The sequence below is a fragment of the Rosa chinensis genome, chromosome 2 (genome assembly GCF_002994745.2).
Source record: "Rosa chinensis cultivar Old Blush chromosome 2, RchiOBHm-V2, whole genome shotgun sequence".
In the NCBI taxonomy this organism is placed as follows: Eukaryota; Viridiplantae; Streptophyta; class Magnoliopsida; order Rosales; family Rosaceae; genus Rosa; species Rosa chinensis.
Genome location: NC_037089.1, coordinates 11,444,551 through 11,462,770, shown reverse-complemented (window position 1 = coordinate 11,462,770; position 18,220 = coordinate 11,444,551). Strand labels below are relative to the sequence as shown.

Sequence of the window (18,220 nt, the reverse complement as noted above, 5' to 3'; positions counted from 1 at the left end):
TTAAACATTGGTTGTTTTAGAATACAATTAAAAATAGAGAGACGTGATTGGTTGGGCATACCACGTGGCTGATACATTTGCCCTACGTAAGAATTTCTCTTATACAAATTGGCATCGTCATTTGTGGCGTCTCTCAATGTGGCGTAAGTTGTGTTTATTTGGGCCTAAATGATATGGGTCTTGTAGTTTTTCTTTCATTTTGTTTTGGTTTGATTGGCCCAAAATGGATAATTTGTAATATTTATTGTTTTTTTTAATATTTTTTTTTATCCAAATGAGTTCATTGAACTAAATTCAAAGTACAAATCTGGGCCTATGCAGATCTTAAAATAACTATGCAACTAATCTGAATAATGTATGAAATTTTCTTTGATAAAAATAAAATTAATAGAGATTGTTAATCGAAATATGAATTTCGTTTAATGATCCACTTTCTCATTTATCAAAAAAAAAAAAAAAAACGATCCACTTTCTCACTAAGGTTGATCCTCAAACCTGAATCAATTAGATCAAACCATATCAGTCTTTCAGAAAGTCAAGGTCATCTGGCAGAGACCAAATAATTTCGTCGTCCCCTGTCCACCCTCGCTTATCTCCCTTTCAGAGCTCCTTCCTCCCTATCTCTGTATAATTTCCGTGCCACTGTCATCTTCTTCTTCCTATTCTATTGTAATTTATCAGTGTGGAGCAGAATTGTTCTGAACCACTTTCCAATGGCGTCGAGCTACGGACTGAGAGCCTCCACGTCTGCTTCATCATCTGCTCGGTGGAAATACGACGTGTTCTTGAGTTTCAGGGGTGAAGATACCCGCAAGAAGTTCACGGACCATTTATACGACAAATTGCAGTGGCGGGGAATCACAACTTTCAGAGACGACCCAAATCTTCAGAGAGGTACAACTATCTCTCCAGAGCTCCTGGCTGCAATTGAACAATCAAGGTTCGCAGTGGTTGTTCTCTCGCCAAATTATGCTTCTTCCAAATGGTGCTTGCTTGAACTCGCAAAGATTGTCCAATGCATGGGAGACAGGGGAACTATTCTGCCAATCTTTTATGAAGTGTATCCCTCTGATGTAAGACATCAGAAACGGAGCTTTGGAGAGGCCTTTGCTGAAAACCAAAAAAAGTTTGGGGAGGACTCAAACAACGTGCAAGAGTGGAGAGATGCTTTGACAAAAGTGGCTAATCTCGCTGGCTGGACGTCAAAGGATTATAGGTAATTTTCATCAATACCAAGTGCTAATTGAATGTTCTATCATAGGCATGTCTACTCTATTTCGGATACGCTATTTCAAAGTTAAACACATGAGATAGAGTTACGGACCAGCTATCTTAGCCAACTAGCTAGTATTAAATTTCTCCGTACTCTGCTACACTGTAATATGCTGCATATGGCGATTTCTGAAGAGTATTCAGGGATGGATCTGGAAGAGCTTTAGGATCGAGTTATTAATGGGTTGGTCTATGTAGAGCTTCAACTTTATTCACTATCAGCTTAGACTTGGTTGTTTCTTGTTCCTCAGATTTGGTTTCTTTGAAAGAGGAGTAATTGTGATTCTATCTGTTTTTGGTTGAATAAGTGTTATCTTTTGAATAATAGTATACGTTTATATAATCCTGCTCAATTACTGTTTTCTTCTTCTTATAGGTATGAAACTGAGCTTATCAAAGAGATTGTGGAAGCACTGTGGCAGAAAGTTCATCCTACATTTGCATTATCAGAGTCCATAGAGCATTTAGTCGGAATTGATTCCAGATTGATGGAAATAGATTTTCTTTTAGATACAAGAGCAAATGATGTTTGCTTTATAGGAATATGGGGTATGGGTGGTATCGGGAAGACAACCCTTGCCAGACTTGTTTACCACAGAATTTTCCATCATTTTGAAGTTGGCATATTTCTTACTGATGTCAGACAAGTTTCTGCAAAACATCTACAAGATCAACTTCTTTGCCAGATCTTGAAGGAAATAAATGTTGAAGTACGAGATGTATATGATGGAATGACCAAGATACAGAGATGTTTATTCAATAAAAAGGTTCTTCTAGTTATTGATGATGTGGATCAGTTAAAACAACTGGAAATGTTGGCTCGAGAAAAAGACTGGTTTGGTTCAGGAAGCATAATTATCGTTACAACGAGAGATCAACATTTACTAGACTTACATGGTATAGAGAGACAATATAAGAGCAAGGGATTAAATGAGCATGAAGCTCTTCAGCTCTTTAGTTGGAAAGCATTTAAGAAAGATAAACCTGAAGAAGGTTACAGGGAACTGTCTGAGAGTATCTTGGATTATGCCAAGGGCCTTCCCTTAGCTCTTAAGATTTTGGGATCTTATCTGTATAAGAGAGATCGGGGTGGTTGGGAAAGTGCAGTGGCTAAGCTAAAGAAAGCTCCTATTGATCAAAAACTCTTTGAAGCACTCAGAATAAGCTACGACGGGTTAGATGAGATGAGCCAACACGTTTTTCTCGATGTTGCATGTTTCCTCAAGGGGGATGACAAAGAACGAGTAATCAAAATACTAGATAATGTTTTCGGCTTTGACCCTCATATCATGATAGATGTTCTCATTGATAAATCTCTGTTAACTATTTTGGACGACCGTGTGAATATGCATGATTTGATACAAGAAATGGGAAGACAAATTGTCCGTTTGGAGTCTGAAAAAAAGCCTGGGCAACGCAGTCGTTTGTGGCTTCGTGATGACATCTTTCGTGTCTTGACACAAAATGCGGTAAGAGGTTATGCAGAAATAACAAGCTTGGACAAAATTATGATTTCTATGGCACAGTTTAAATTGAACTATTATTGAATTAACTCTATGGCTTATTCAAATCAGGGAACAGAAACAATCAGAAGCATAGCCTTATGCTTGCCTAATGTTGAAGAGTTAGATTGGAAACCCAATGCCTTCCATATGATGTCTGAACTGAAGTTTCTCAAGATTCAAAATTTGGTTCCATGTCAAGGCCCAAAATGTCTTCCTGATGACATAAGGGTCCTCGAATGGAATTTGTATCCGTCAAAGTCTCTTCCAGCAGATTTTCAGCCGGTGGAACTTTTTGAGCTTACTCTGCATCATAGCAAAATTGATCAGATTTGGCATGGAAGAAAGGTTGTTTATAAATTACCTTGTATCCATTTCTTTACAATTTGATCCTCTAATAAATTGTCTTGCAAGCTAACTGATTTACAATATTTTATATTTTTTTCACAGTGCTTGGAGAAGTTGACAATTATTGATCTTAGCTACTCTGAGAATTTGAAAATGTCCCCAGATTTCTCTGGTATTCCGAATCTTGAGAGGCTGATTCTTGAAGGTTGTACAAATTTAGTTGACATTCATCCATCGATTACATCTCTCAGAAGACTTAAAATTTTGAATTTTAAGAAGTGCCGAAGTATTAAGAGTCTTCCAAGTGAATTAGAAATTGATTCTCTTGAAAGAGTTGATCTTTCTGGCTGCTCAAAAGTGAATCTATTTCCACTATTCGTGTCACGGATGGAAAAGTTATCGGAACTTTCTTTTGGTGGAATTGGCATGCAAAGTTCCGATGTATCATGTGGCTCAGTGGGTCCTCATCACCCATTGAGTCCGGTGTTAGCTTCTTTGAAACATTTCTGTTCTTTGAAGAGATTAAATCTCAATGACTGCCAACTCGGTGAAGGAGCAATTCCTGATGATATTGGTTGTTTGTCCTCCGTAGAAGAATTGGATCTTAGTGTTAACAATTTTGTCAGCCTTCCTGCAAGCATTAGTCGGCTATTGAAGCTCAAGTGTTTAAACTTGGCAGATTGCAAAAGGCTTAAACAATTGCCATGCCTTCCATCATTTAGTGGCACATGTGATGTGACCGCGGACAACTGTATATCCTTAGAGAAGTTTCCAGATCCACCAGAGTTGTGCAGATTATGGAAACTATCGTTCAACTTCATCAATTGCTGCAGCATAGGATCCAGAATTGAAACCATGGAGCCGATGTGGGAAACCATGGAGCTGATGCCGCAGGTGTCGTGTTATTGGCCGACGATGCGGGACGCGGTGGGGTCTACCATCTCTTTCTCTAGTGGAGGTAGGGTTGAAGATGACAGTGAAGATAATGGTGTAGATGGAGGCGTTGAAGAATATGGAAGCACTTGTTATATAATATATTCAATGCTACAGCGGTTCCTTCAGGTCTCTCTCTCTCTCATATGACTCTTGTATGGTGCAGGAACCCCCTCCTTTTTTTGAGATTTTCAGTACTGTAATTCCTGGAAATAGTATTCCTGGGTGGTTCAAAAATCGCAGGCAGGGAGACTCAGCGAGACAGGCGCCACCAGATTGTTCTTCATGTAGAAGTAAGTGGATCGGGTTTGCTCTATGTGTTATTTTTGGGGCTGAAGAAAACCCGAGTGCCTTTGGTGAAGATCATGCAAAGACAATTTCGTGTTCTTGGAAGCCTGGTCTTTTTATACCCGCCAGTTTCAGTTTAAATCTAAACCAAGTAGTTAAGTCAGATCACCTTTGTGTACTCCTTTTGCCTTCGAAACATTATCCGGAGTGTACTAATTCAACGGATCCGAAATTCATCGACTTTTTTTTGGAGCCGACTCAGGTTTGAAGGTGAAGAAGTGTGGTGTCCGTACTCTGTACAAGCAAGAAGTGAAAGAACTTGACTTAAGAATATACCAATACAATACAAACATTCGTATGGTGCAGGAACCCCCTCCTTTTTATGAGATTTTCAGTACTGTAATTCCTGGAAATGACATTCCTGTGTGGTTCGAAACTAGAAGGAAGCGAGCAGACTCAGTGAGCCAATTAGAGCGACCTTGTATCTCATGTTGTAATACGTGGATGGGGTTTGCTTTATGTGTTCTTTTTGGAGCTGAAGAAATCCCAAGTGAACTCCTACATACACATCGAGCAAACAGTACTATATGGTGTAGTTGGAAGGCCAATCATTTCTCTCTCGCCAGATACAGTTGTGCTGTTAATTCATCAGATCACCTTTGTGTATTCTTTATTCCTGCGGATAAATTTCTGCATTTACCAAAATGGGTCCACTTTGAGTTCAAAAGCAGCGATGCATACTTGAAGGTGAAAGGGTACGGGGTCCGTTCTTTGTACGAGCATGACTTGCCCAGGAATTTGGCCAACGCGAGTTTGAAAGGACAACTGCTCCGGTCAATAAACAATTGCAGATCTTCATGAGGCAGTCCGTCTGATGAAAGGTCCCAAGGATTGGCTGCAGATGCAGTAGTAGTCCTTCTCATGAAGATCCTCAAGTTTGTGCAAACCTAAATTTTGTGTTTTAATTTCCACAAATTTCGCCTAATACCATTTGGTCTAGTTGTGTCACCGCTTACTTTGTAAGTGAAAGATCCTGAACTTTCTGCTGTGCACTTAAGCCATCATCTCCTTCTTCTTGTTCTCTCACTCGATTAACATTATACTGTACAGCAACTCTTCACGGTGTAGTTGACATCAGTGATAGCAGATCAAGAGTTGAAAGAGAACAGTTGCTGCTGATGAAACCAGTAGCTTGAGAAATAAACCAGAGGCGAGTCAACTTCAAATCCAACACTGTTGGCATGTCACACTCTACAAGCTGGTCTTTACTTTATTTTCATCGGTTACTAATATGGATTACAAGTCACATATGGTTATTCAAATACGATCTGAATCCTATAATTTGCCGAATGGATTACAATTTTTAGCAGGACTTTCTTATCATCATTGCTCTAATGGATAAAATTCAATAGGTAAATTCATTAGCTACTACAACATTGATGACCATAATTCATTAGCTAAAACTTCAGCAAGAAAGTTCGTATCTCCATGGGTCCAAGCTCAACAAGAAGAGTTGAATTATTTACAGGCCCCCCTCTAACTGGGATAGGCTCTGTGTCATTACCTTCAACTTTCCATTCCATCCTCTTCATCTCCGACTTGTCTTGGTTTGCTGACAAGCTCATCTCCTTCACTTCCTTTATCTGAAAAAATTTCACACACCAGCAATAGCATAATTGAGTAATTTCCCTACTGGACCAGTTAATACCAGTGTAAACACATGATATAAATACCATTTTTCCTGAAAACATCTTCTTCAGTTCAACTTTGGTTAATGTCGAGTACTCGGGAACTTCAGCTGCCTAACCACACCAACAACATGGAAGAAATGAATTATTTTGCTAAGCTATTTGAGGCAACAAAGAAACTGCATTATCGATTTAATTGTAAGTAGCTAATGTAGGAACTCGAGAGTTTGCACATATTTACATTCATCTTTGGTTCTTGAATTCATACACTCATTAGGGAAAAAGTTCTCATTTTACCTCATATAGATGTGCTAGACGGACTAGTACACTTCCATCATCCAACTCCTGCAAAACAATCTTGTGTGTAAGCAAGAGAGAGCATGATATGACAAGCACTCAATTCATTTCTACACAAATTTACAGTCACCTGAAGAGTAATCAGCGCTACATTGGGCGGCAAGGTGTAATTCGAATCCATTGTAGATGCTTTTGTCAAATGGCATGCAGTCCACTTCTCCAATTTCTGAACACTCATAAACTTATTATAAGATTAGGAGCTACTATAATGCTTCACAAAACCTGTAAGCTTCACAAAATCCGTAACATATTTGAGTCATACCTCATGTGTGAAAGCCAAAACAAGTGGAGAGTACACTTCTTGGCCAGTTTTTCGGCGCCAACGAGCACCTTCCCCTACTTGGTTAATGTTCACATAATAATTCCCTCGAACCTGATTATATATATACAAGATCAGTCAATTCTTCCTCATCAACCGGGACCAGCTCTGGTTCAAACATTTCAGTAAACTAGCTAGAGTTCTGAAATAGGATTTATACCATACCGTTAGTCCTTCACATATACTATTTCCATTGATACACACTGTTTCGTCAAGGGCTTCCTCCAATCCTTTATGATCATCGAAGAGCACACGCCTTGTAGTAAAACAGCAAAAACCAGATTAACATGTTGATCACAAAAGAACAATTACTTGACCTGAATGCTTAATTCAGTATGCCAAACTCAAACCTATGAAGCATGAGCTCCAGTTCTCCATCTCTAATGCTAGCTCCTCCAGTGGCACGATCTACCAGGACCGAAAACTCATATTTCTTCTCCGAGGTAAAAATGCCAAGATTTAACTGACAAAAAAAAAAAAAAAAGACTGATGAGTCGATAACTATCATTAGTAAAATCACTTCAAAGTACCATTTTTACAAACAAAATCGGTTGGAACTTTGAACTTTATCAGTTAAAGAGAATTACTGGATAATAATTTCCTGCTACAGGTTGGTTAACCAAAAGGGACCAGTCGGATCTATAATCTCGAACCTGCAAAACCATGATCAGCACTCAAGATACTTTACAGAGTTTAGAACACTTCTGCAGCATTGATATAACAAATTCATGCATATTTCTTTCAAGAATGTCCTGTACAATATTTTTAGCAAAAGAGAAACTCCGGGACTTACCCGTTTTATGAAATCCCTTCCATTCGAATCAGTGTAGAACACCTTCTCTGTGGTCATATTAGTTGTCATTCTAGTGATGACCTCTCTTCCAGTATAATCTTCGTTGGGAATTGGACCGATCTTCAAAATAGAAATGTGTCACAACTACTTTAATATAGTCTATAGAGATGATACCATGTAAATCACCACCCATTATAAACAGAGTTGAAATAAAACTCATCAAATTAAAATGGCAGATATAGACTCACAGTGAACTCAACTTCCGCATGCTGTTTGTCTCTGTAAAGTCTAGTGACCTGATATACAAATCCAAGCCCAGATTTATCAAAATGTGGTTTACTGTCTCCAAAAATAATGGAGAGACTAACATAAACAAGTTAGGCTAATTAAGGATCTCGGATACCAAAAGAGTTCCAACTCTCTGACCTGATAGATCCATGAACTGAACTCTTGGTGAATCTCATCGACTAGTGGTCCACGAAAGACCTTTAAGTTTACCTGTTCAATAAACTTTGCAATTTAGAAATTTATAGTGAAGAACCATGCATAAGTGTTAATGTGTAGTACGTTACTATAGAATTATACAAGTTGTGACCTGTGATTATACACATATATTATCCTATACTGAAATTCAGTGAACTGAAAATATTGAAGCTTAGGAATCACATGAAAAATGGATAGATGGCTTACTGATCTTGACGCAATTTTTGGAAAGGACTCAGGGCGAAAAATGTATGCACCAGAACCTGTTTAATGGATAGCACAACTGCTTCTCAGTAAAACAGGAACTCCATCAATACAAATTAGGTAAGTCAGAGAATCACAAACCTGGAATTTCTGAGCTTGAATTATACCAGAGGAAGCTCTGCTGAATTGGTACATCAACCTAGTGCAAAGATAGATGTAAAGTTAAGCACATTATGGAAGTAATGATTGTGTAAAGCTGATGTTTGACAAATGCGAAACAACTTACTCCTGTTTTGGAATCATACATCCGTTGGAGTTGTCCAGAAGCAACAGAAAATGACATCTTCAGGTCTCCAGGTCCAATTTCAATGGTCTCATTCTGTGGACTATCCATCACAGAGAAAAATCCATTTCTGTTTTTTCCTACAGAATTTTTAGCACATATTAAAGCTGATGAGTTTAGGCTACTCTGTTTTAGCTGAAGCAGAAAGAAAAAGAATACACACATCTACCTCTGGTAGGTCGTCTAGAAATGAAGTATGTGTTCCAACCAAGTGGTGGCACTGAGACTTGAAAGATCAGCCAGAACTTGGGAACTTGTTTTGATGACAGTCCCAAGTATGCTTTTGTATAGAAATTTCTTATATTTATTGTAACATTATCCAAACTTACAAACTGTGCCTCAAGAGAATTACCGAGGGAATCTTGGACAGCAAGACTGGCATCATTAACCTGGTTGAGATTTTCACTCATTTCATGTCAAATATGCAGGAAGGGAAAGGTAAATTTTTTTTTTTAATCAAATGAGATCCAAAACTTGCTTGGCAAGAAACCGAAACATAGTGTACATACTCACAGGTATTCTAACATTCTCAGTTCTATTCCATCCAAGAGGGTTATAAGCCACTACAACCTGAAATCATTGAAAGAGAATGAAGAAAAGAATCTCACTAGCACATGCTCCACAAGGTCATAAAACAACATACTTACCAAACTCTCTCCTTCAGGTATCCCTTCCTCGGTTGGAGGGCAATAACTGATATTGAGTAATTGACACTGCAAGTTCTAGAGAATAGTTAGTATAGCCACAAAAGGTACCAATTGATCAAAAGAGATAAGAAGCACATAAAAAAATTACCTGGCTAAAAGTCAATGCCGGGTCCTTACATTGCTCTCCTGATTTACCTGTAGTTAGGCATGATAGAGCAGCACTGACAACAGCTTCTGCCTATAAATGTCAATGTCACGAGTTTAGCCTTCAAGAAGAATAGGAAACTCAGAAGGAAAAATTTACAGAAATAGTAGTTGGTGACCTCAGAGGCACCAATAGACAGGCGCTTTGCATAGTCATTTGTTGTGTGCTGTTTAGAAGTGCCTGTGACTGCATCGTGGTGCTGCGCAATTCCTAAAGCATCTCCAAGGCTAAAAGTATTTGGACCAGTTGACCTTTTTCCCACCAGAAATTCTAGTTGCCTTGCGGCCTATCTCACACAAGCACTTACGCATCAGATGCTGGTTTCAGGCTCCCGCATACATAGTATACAGAAAGGAACTACAAGATTTTGATGTCATACCAAGTAGTAGCCGCTCAACATTCTTACATATCGCTTCAGACTGGGGCGACTAGTAAAAAAGCCAGTCCAATAAGAGTTGACCACATCTGCATAACTGTTAAACAGAACATTGGCAAGGAGTGTAGCGATAGACAAGTAAATAAATGCTATATCTAAGAGAACAGGTAAAGGAAGGAATAAAACTTACGGAAAATAATCATCGGTTTTCAGTGGCCATGACTGATTTGCTGCATTTTTTGCATCAGAATAGATTGACGGGGTAGAGTACAATGCATTAACTCGACCGTCCTGAAAAAATAACACTTCTGATTATGATGCATATCAAAGTGAAGAGGAAGGAAGATCATGTACAGGATTATGATGAATCCCCACAATACAATCATCATTTTGATAGAACTCCACCTTATTAACATAGTGAATTAATTTGTCCATTTCTTTGAACCAAGACTCAGCATATTGGTACTCGAAATCACCACCCATTGTCCACATAATGTGATTTGTCCTTGTCACATTAGCCTGTACATAAAGAACATTCAAGCATTTATCACATCCTGGCTTCATCCTTCATCATTCACCAAATGATTAATAAAAGATAAGAAATTAAGCTAAATAAAAAATAGAACAAGGAGAGAAGATTTACCTGTGTGAATGCAGCATTAATAAAATCATGAACACGCTTTTCAACATTGGAGTCAAAAAGTAAAGGATTATCCTGCAGTTTTATCATGTAACAGATTAGATGATACATAACTCAGCAAGAACATCTAATGTCTAATGGGAGTAGTAACTTTTGGTGTAACTATAACCTGAATAGGGATGAAGTCACCATTAATTTCAAAACGGAAACCTGGGGGTGGACCGTAGTGAACAGGAAAGGCATTGGCAAAAATCTACAGAGGATCCAGAAATTTGTACAGTAAGCAATAAAATACATTATTAAATAATAAATATAAAGGGAAAAGAAATGGATAATGTAGGGTTTGTAGTTTTAAACCTGAGATGAAGAACCAAGCGTTCTGGATCCACGCCATATAACTTCAAGAGACTTATCTCTCTTTCGCTTTTCTCTGTCCTGATAATCAATCCTTGCAAAATGTACAGAATCAAATCCAAGCTGCAACAATGTTTTAACTTGTAATTAAGAATCGTTATTCTATAAACAAGCATTATGCAATACAAAGCAAGAAGTGAAAAATGTACGATGCAAAATATGTTGGTTATGAGCCTGACTACTTGCACATACATTACATTTATTAGTACTCCGATTTAAAATAATGAAGCATTGTAGATGCAATGTAACACATTGTGTACCTCAGCTCCAAGCAAGTAAGCCTGCACAGCCGAGTGTCCAAATGTATCGATTTGCCATCCTGCTCGGGGGGCCTTGTTGAATTGCTCCTTGATTGCACGGTGACCTAGTGTCGTCTGGTCAATCATGTCTATGTAATGGCATGTTGCTTCATCATGCATGCACCAACCACCATTTCTATGCATAGGCATTTGCATAAGGCTTAACAACAGATCCAAAATCCAAACACAAATAAACAAGTTTTCAAAACAAGTTGATTGCTAGGGCATACACAAACTCTAGCTGCCCGGCTTCTACTAGCTTGCGCACTTGTTCTTGCATTTCCACAGTTTGTGTTAACCACCATCTTTGAAAAAATGCCTAAAAGTTCATACTAAATCATATCAGAAAACAGAAGGGAAAAAAAAAATGAAACTCTAACACAATGTAACCCCTAGAGCCATACCATCTCAGCAAACACAAATTTCCTATTCGGATCACGAACCAATGATTCCATGACAGAGTCCAACACATTCTCTATACATGCAGCCTAATTACACAACAAAAATAACACATTAGTTCATCAACAATTCAAGTAATTATTCCATTAACAAAATATATTTGGTTTATTTCTAACCTGAATGCTGTTGTTTGATCCAACATAGTACTGATCAACAGTCTTCAACCATCCAACGTCGTCATGGGAGTGCGCAACCAAATGAACATTTAGTTTGCCTTCCACCACACCACTCCCTGTGTTGTACTTCACAAAACCGCCACTAACAGCTTTGTTACACAAGCAAACAATAACAACAATAAGCACATGAAAAGCTGTGGCCACACTGCCCTTCTCCATCTCTAAAACCAAAAATCGGCTTTGTTAGGTAAACGAAGACGATTGAGGCATCAATTGCATTAGCCGATTGGTCGAGTTTTATAGACAGAGGGAGTGAGAGGCTAGGGGACTCATGCAGAGCTCCTCTGATTTCTATAATCTCAGGAATTTGTGTAAATTCAATGGCGGCATCTACTTTTGGTGAATAGGATCTATATATAGTTACTAACTGAGCTCAGACGTGCTTTGTGGAAAAGAGCTCTGGTTATATGCGGAATGTTAAACGGTCACTCCTGAGTTTTGACAGTCAAATACCATGCATCTGACTTTATGTTCATGTTCAAATCTCTCTCTCTTTTTTCTTTTCTTTTTTTTTGTTACTAATTCATCCTTGACCAATCAACCACAGATAAGTGTATGATTCTATGAATTCCTTCGTTTGATTGACTTGTAGTTATACATGGTAAAAAAGTTAAACTGTATACAGAGGCCAAATCAGATGAACAATTACTCAATTAGGATTTGGGGTTTACCTACTAAATCCTAATTAAATTTGTTTCTCAATTTGGGTTTTGCCATATACAGAGAAATAAATTTGGTAGTATAATCCGACAATTTAACCAGCAATTCAAATCTCTAACTGAAAACAACATTGTTTAGGAAAAATCTTCAATGCTGAAATTTTGATTACTCCGACCACCTCTAAAACCTTATTGATTTATATCGAGTAAGATTAAACCCGACAAACCACTTGATTCGGCTGTACAACCTATTTTCAGAAAGCGCAAAAGAAAAACAAACCACAGGGAGCAGAGCTATAAATATTCCTGTTGTAAAAAGAAATTTCAAAAAAAAAACAAAACACAGTTAACTTAACCGGTAAAAGCGCGGGAACACGGAACCGCCACGTCACCCCGTCGCATTCCGATCACTCTCTTTGAGAACACGGTAACCCCGTGTCCCTCTATTTCCCGAAACCCTAAATCGAATCGATTTCCCATTTTCCCTCATTTTCTCTTCTTCACAATTCGAAACCAATGGAGTGCCCCAAGCCTAAACCTAATCGGGTACGCTTTCAAGAACCAATGGAGTCCCCGGACCCTAATCGGAAGCCCAAACTGTACCCGGAGGTCGTCCAATCCAACCCGGAAGCCCCCTCAATGTCGAACCCGAAACCCGAACCGTCGGCCCCAAGTCTCTACCCCTCCCTCGACATGAAGGACCTCGTCGAGGATCTATTCCCGGAGAATCTATCATATTACGAAATCCCGCCGGAAAATCAATTCCCCGATAGCCCGACCTGCCACGAACCGCCGTCGGCGCCGCCCGTCGCCGCCGAGGAGGTTCTTATTAAGATCCCCGGCGCGATCGTTAACCTAATTGATAAGAACTACAGCGTCGAGCTCGCCAGCGGCGACTTCTCGATCGTGCGGCTAGTCCAAGGCGACGACGTCGTTGCGATCCTCGCCCGTGTAGATGATGAGATCCAGTGGCCGCTGTTGAAGGACGAAGGCGTGGTCAAGCTCGACGATTCGCATTACTTTTTCTCGCTGTACGCGCCGGAGGATCATGAGTCGTCGCCGGCGCCGGAGCCGGAGTCCGGCACGGATGGGAAGACGAAGGAGAAGAAGAAGAAGAAGAAGAAGGAGAAAGCGAAGAAGGCTGAGAAGGAAACTAAGGAGGCTGATAATTTCTTGAACTACGGATTGACGATTGCGTCGAAAGGGCAGGAGAAATTGGTGAAGGAATTGGATGAGGTTCTGAAGAGTTACAGCAGTTTTTCGGTGCAGAAGGTTTCGGAGAAGGCGAAGAAGAAGGGGGAGGCGTTGGATAGTTCCCTGGCATTGGAGACGGCGCCGGCGGAGTTGAGTTCGGAGAAGAAGAAGGAGATGAAGGAGCAGAGCGCTGCGTATTGGACCACATTGGCTCCCAATGTGGAGGACTATAATGGGAGTGCTGCTAAGTTGATTGCGGCCGGGACGGGGCAGCTGATCAGGGGGATTTTGTGGTGTGGAGATGTCACGGTGGAGAGGTTGAAATGGGGAAATGAGGTTATGAAGAAGAGGATGGAGCCGGGTTCGAATAAGGAAATCAGTCCCCAAACCATGAGGAGGATCAAAAGGTATAAGACGATGACCCAATATCTTGTTTTGTGTGATTGTCTCTACTATTTGGATTCTCTGGGTGTTTGATGCAGCCATTAGTCCTGTTTTCCCATTGCTCAATGAAAATGTCTTGTTCTGGTTGTTGTTTCATTGATCGGATGGATACTAGCTCCACATTTTGAATATTTTATGGAATTAGATGTTTCTTATGTATGTTGAAATGCACTTTTTTGTTGCAGCTAATGCTTTTGAGGCAGTTATTAGTCAAAGATTATGAATTTGATTTCATACTTGAGGTCATGCTGCCGTAATTTTCACTTGCTTTTGTATCTTCATATGTTATTGGAGGATGCAGGGCAGATATTAGTTGCACAGAGATGTTGGGACATACCTTGTTATTGTTCCAAGTCATATGTCTGTGGTTAAGGATATCATTTTCTAGATGAGTCTTTAGGGTCTTGTGCTTTTCTCTTTTGTGTCAGCAGGATGGTTTTGAGCAAAGATCTGATCTTCACTATTTCTTCAGGGCCAAGAAAGTGAGCAAAACAACACAAAAAGTAGCAGCCGGTGTCCTCTCTGGGGTTTTGAAAGTTTCTGGATACTTCACAGGTGCGGTGGTGAATTCCAAAGTGGGAAAGAAATTCTTTCGTCTTCTGCCTGGGGAAATTTTGCTTGCTGGGCTGGATGGATTTTGTATGTTTCTCATCTCAATTCCTGGATTTCTCTTGAAACAGATGATACTTGTTCTTCTTTGTCCTTTTAACTTTTCCTTACAACTTCTTATCTTAATCCAACTCTGAATGATACACAGATTCTCTTTATATCTGTGTAATTTCAATGTTGCAGATAAAATTATTGGTCTCCTTATGGCGAGTTCATGAACATGTTTATAAACTATGATTGATTGGTGAACATAACCTATTTCTTAGTATTCCAGACAAATATTCATCTTTGAGCCCTCACTGTAAAAGGGTGGGATTCGTTGGCATCTTGAGAGATCTTTATACCATTATGCGCTATTAGTTACCATGCATTAAGCTGGAAATGTCTAGATATATCGGAATGCAGACTAAGATCCAAACATGCCACCACAGACGATCTATTATGTATTCTTATTGTTTTCTGTTTCTGTAATCATTATATGACCGCATTTTGATCAGATGGGAGAACTTGTCTGTTGTTGTGGTAGACTAGGGTTGCACCATGTCTAAGATATTCTTTGTTACTGGTGATTATCCAGCCTCAATTGTCCACTAATAAGTTGTGTGTTTATTTCATAGTCTACTAATTGCTTGCCTTCTTCTATCAGGTAAGGTCTGTGATGCTGTTGAACTAGCCGGAAAAAATGTCATGTCAGCATCATCTACTGTTACCACTGAGCTTGTCTCTCACAAGTAAGCTTCTTCCAATACATGCTGTAGGGTAGTGTAGCTGTAAATGAAACAAAGAAACAGTATATATTAATGCATTAATTAAGAAAGATGTTGGTGGGTGCTGGTTTGCATTGATCAAGAGTAAATGATCCACTGATGCAGCGTTACTTCACATTAGGGTGCATTAACCAAGAGTAAATAACAATTTGTGTTTGTTTGCATCCATTAGCAAGTTATCCCCAGTTTTCCCAACTCATGTTTGTTGCTGGCATCACTGAAGGCGTTCTCTGTCTACATGACCATATTTTTTGTGCATCATAGTTGTATGGCTTGGTTTATTAGATTCAATAAGTGGTATTTCTGCTTATATCTGTTCTGCAGATATGGTGAAGAAGCAGGTAAGGCGGCAGGCGAAGGGCTTGATGCAGCAGGACATGCCATAGGAACTGCATGGACTGTTTTCAAGATCCGAAAGGCAATGAACCCTAAAAGTGCTTTCAAATCCACCACCCTAGCCAAATCTGCTGCCAAGGCAAAAGCTGATGAGGTAAGGGCAAAGAAGAAGTAATCAGGAATCTCATTTGTATAGAACTAGTCAGTCCAAAGTTTTTCTTCCCCCATTTTTTTCCCAAAATTGTACTATAGTAGGTGGAGTGTAGATATATGTCATCTTTGTAACTATCTTCTATTCATTTATGATTGATACAAATGTTTCCTTAGTAGCACAAATCCTCAGGACCATAGATTGAGCTCCTCCCCTTGTACACTTGTGTTGCTACAAACTCATCATATAACATTAATACAGACACATACCTTTTGAAAATCCAAATTATTAGAGCTAAGACTACACAAAACCCATCTCAACCATGCCAATTTTTCATGGCAAGTTGGGAGGGGAGTCTGGCAAAAGATCTGATGCATCACAATTCGGAGATCTGATTCATACCAAGTCAAGTCACTCAGATCTTATGCTACGCCAATCGTCGATATTAAACAGATTTGGAGGGATCTGATGCATACCAAGTCAAGTCACTCGGAGCACATTTTTCCATCCTTACCTAGAAAGAAGTACAAAATGACTGAAAATGATGGTTTGTAATTGATTCATAGTTTATGCCTTGGATAAAGTGAATTTTCTAATGTAAAATTGTGTTCTATTATAGTATGAAACATACAAATGTTGTCATTGCAAGATTTGTATGACTCTAAATGAACCATCACAACATTATCAATGCTTTATTCTTCCTGCTTTTGTCACCGTCAAAAGAATATCAATCAGAGGCCATGACTTGAAGTCTGTTGGTATTGGTAGATTTGAACTCTTACCCTCTTCCTTTTCCGGCTATAAACCTCTTATTTCGAGAACACTCAGTGAGAGGAGAGTCGAAATCGATAAATGTTATTAACTAATAACTACTAGAACTGGAACTGAATAACTTCTAAAGCAAGTCTTTCTTGGATTAAGCAAGGGGTTTTTATGCCTTTCAAGCATCCTCCTCCTCAAGATAGTCAAGATTCAACTATAATTGGCAGCGTCCACCAACCCACCAAAGCTGTGGATCCCATCCTATCTTGCAGGCCACATCTAAGCCTCCAATTACACATGACCTAATAAAACATCTCTTTAAGCTTGCCATGCGTACACCACTTTGCTCACGTTCAAACTTTATGGCTAAGCAACACCAATATTATACCTTTCTGGGTACACTAATAATAGACATCCCCAGCACTAGAATTTGGAAGATTTGAGAGGCTACAAATGTGTTGTCGTCCCCCTTCTCCTTGCTTTATATTTAGGCCACACAGCTAGCTCTTCTTGACTCTCGTGGACTCTTTTCAAGTCATTTTGGACGAATCAAATCCCTCTTTTGTGTAAGTCCTACCATATATTATGATATTCTGCTAAAGCCAATATTTTTCCCACTCGGATTCTTTTGGTCTGTTTCTAGATTATGAGTATCTTCAGTCCTCACCCTCTACATTTCTTCTGGTCATCTTTTTTGGGAACGATTCTGTTTATCGTCGCATCAGTAATCATGCCTAGGGATTTGGTTATTCCCTCCAAATCTGCTTAATCTCAACGATTGGCGTAGCATTCACAGTCTTACCAATGTTCGATCATAGAAACTTACTTTTACAAAAGTCAATAGCTTATATACTTTTATGTTAAGATTATGATCTTCAAGATGCTTGTGGTTAAGATCGATGATGTTAGTACAGTAGACACATCACTAAGCTTGTGTTACAAAGTTTTAAAGGGCTAATTGTGTAGCATAACTCTCGCTTTAATCCTGATCATCCATTGCGTTTGATTTTCTCTAAATTTGAGTAAAATGTCAATCTAAGTCATCGTCTCATACTCTCTCCTTTTTCATCTCAAGACAATCATTCGTTGTTTGTTCTATGATGGATGCTTGAATAAACATAAGAAATAATCAAGCTAAATACAATCAAATCGAAAGAACTAGAATTGTCATGTCCATGAGATGAGAGGGGAGAGGATGGTGATTGAATCCTTCATCCTAGATTTTGAGCGAGAAAGAGAAATAAAGGACTAAATTAAAATTGAGTAAAAACCTAAGGAGTAGGGTAATAATAAACTAATTCTTATTTGATACGGACTTAAATGACATTATCTTGAGATCCTATGGTGATAGGAAAAGCATGTAAAACAGAACAAGACAATCTTCACTAAGATTTAAAAGGACCACCTTACTCCTCAGTCCTTCCAAAAAAAACCCTAGTGTTCAAGTTGATCCCAGTCTTTTCCAACTTTTTACCAGCATGTTTTTCCAAGTAGATCCACTTATCAAATGACTCTTCTTGCTGGAAGCCATAGATGAAGCTCCAAAATGGTC

At 39.1% G+C, this 18,220-nt stretch overlaps 3 protein-coding genes across 5 annotated transcripts; 2 read left to right on the top strand and 1 right to left on the bottom strand.

The window, feature by feature from the left end:
- The first annotated feature begins 512 nt into the window (after positions 1-512).
- LOC112188573 (disease resistance protein RUN1-like) lies at positions 513-5,712 on the top strand. Of its 3 annotated transcripts, XM_040515686.1 has the most exons (7): positions 513-1,216; positions 1,649-2,741; positions 2,847-3,122; positions 3,225-4,184; positions 4,222-4,348; positions 4,606-5,362; positions 5,454-5,712. In XM_040515686.1, the coding sequence occupies exons 1-6, from the start codon at positions 714-716 to the stop codon at positions 5,202-5,204; spliced, it is 3,558 nt and encodes a 1,185-aa protein (XP_040371620.1). In that variant the 5' UTR covers positions 513-713; the 3' UTR covers positions 5,205-5,362; positions 5,454-5,712. The 3 variants fall into 3 exon arrangements, with proteins under 3 accessions (XP_040371620.1, XP_040371621.1, XP_040371622.1); XM_040515687.1 differs by lacking the exons at positions 4,606-5,362; positions 5,454-5,712 and having other exon boundaries at positions 4,222-4,244; positions 4,319-4,481; XM_040515688.1 differs by lacking the exons at positions 4,606-5,362; positions 5,454-5,712 and having other exon boundaries at positions 3,225-4,080; positions 4,222-4,386.
- Positions 5,713-5,752: 40 nt separating this feature from the next.
- On the bottom strand, positions 5,753-11,905 carry LOC112188574 (alpha-mannosidase). Its single transcript, XM_040513253.1, has 29 exons — positions 11,687-11,905; positions 11,516-11,599; positions 11,342-11,430; positions 11,073-11,247; positions 10,756-10,875; positions 10,568-10,651; positions 10,402-10,473; positions 10,164-10,277; positions 9,949-10,049; positions 9,762-9,855; positions 9,501-9,668; positions 9,326-9,415; positions 9,178-9,243; positions 9,044-9,100; positions 8,700-8,919; positions 8,474-8,610; positions 8,329-8,386; positions 8,191-8,246; positions 7,927-7,998; positions 7,749-7,796; positions 7,501-7,620; positions 7,295-7,360; positions 7,058-7,170; positions 6,873-6,963; positions 6,651-6,761; positions 6,459-6,554; positions 6,329-6,376; positions 6,077-6,145; positions 5,753-5,986 (listed from the first exon to the last, which is right to left on the bottom strand). The coding sequence occupies exons 1-29, from the start codon at positions 11,903-11,905 to the stop codon at positions 5,801-5,803; spliced, it is 3,024 nt and encodes a 1,007-aa protein (XP_040369187.1). The 3' UTR covers positions 5,753-5,800.
- An 853-nt stretch (positions 11,906-12,758) lies between these two features.
- LOC112188541 (protein EARLY-RESPONSIVE TO DEHYDRATION 7, chloroplastic) lies at positions 12,759-16,185 on the top strand. The gene is made up of 4 exons (XM_024327680.2): positions 12,759-14,006; positions 14,516-14,682; positions 15,299-15,383; positions 15,744-16,185. The coding sequence occupies exons 1-4, from the start codon at positions 12,922-12,924 to the stop codon at positions 15,928-15,930; spliced, it is 1,524 nt and encodes a 507-aa protein (XP_024183448.1). The 5' UTR covers positions 12,759-12,921; the 3' UTR covers positions 15,931-16,185.
- Positions 16,186-18,220: the final 2,035 nt, after the last annotated feature.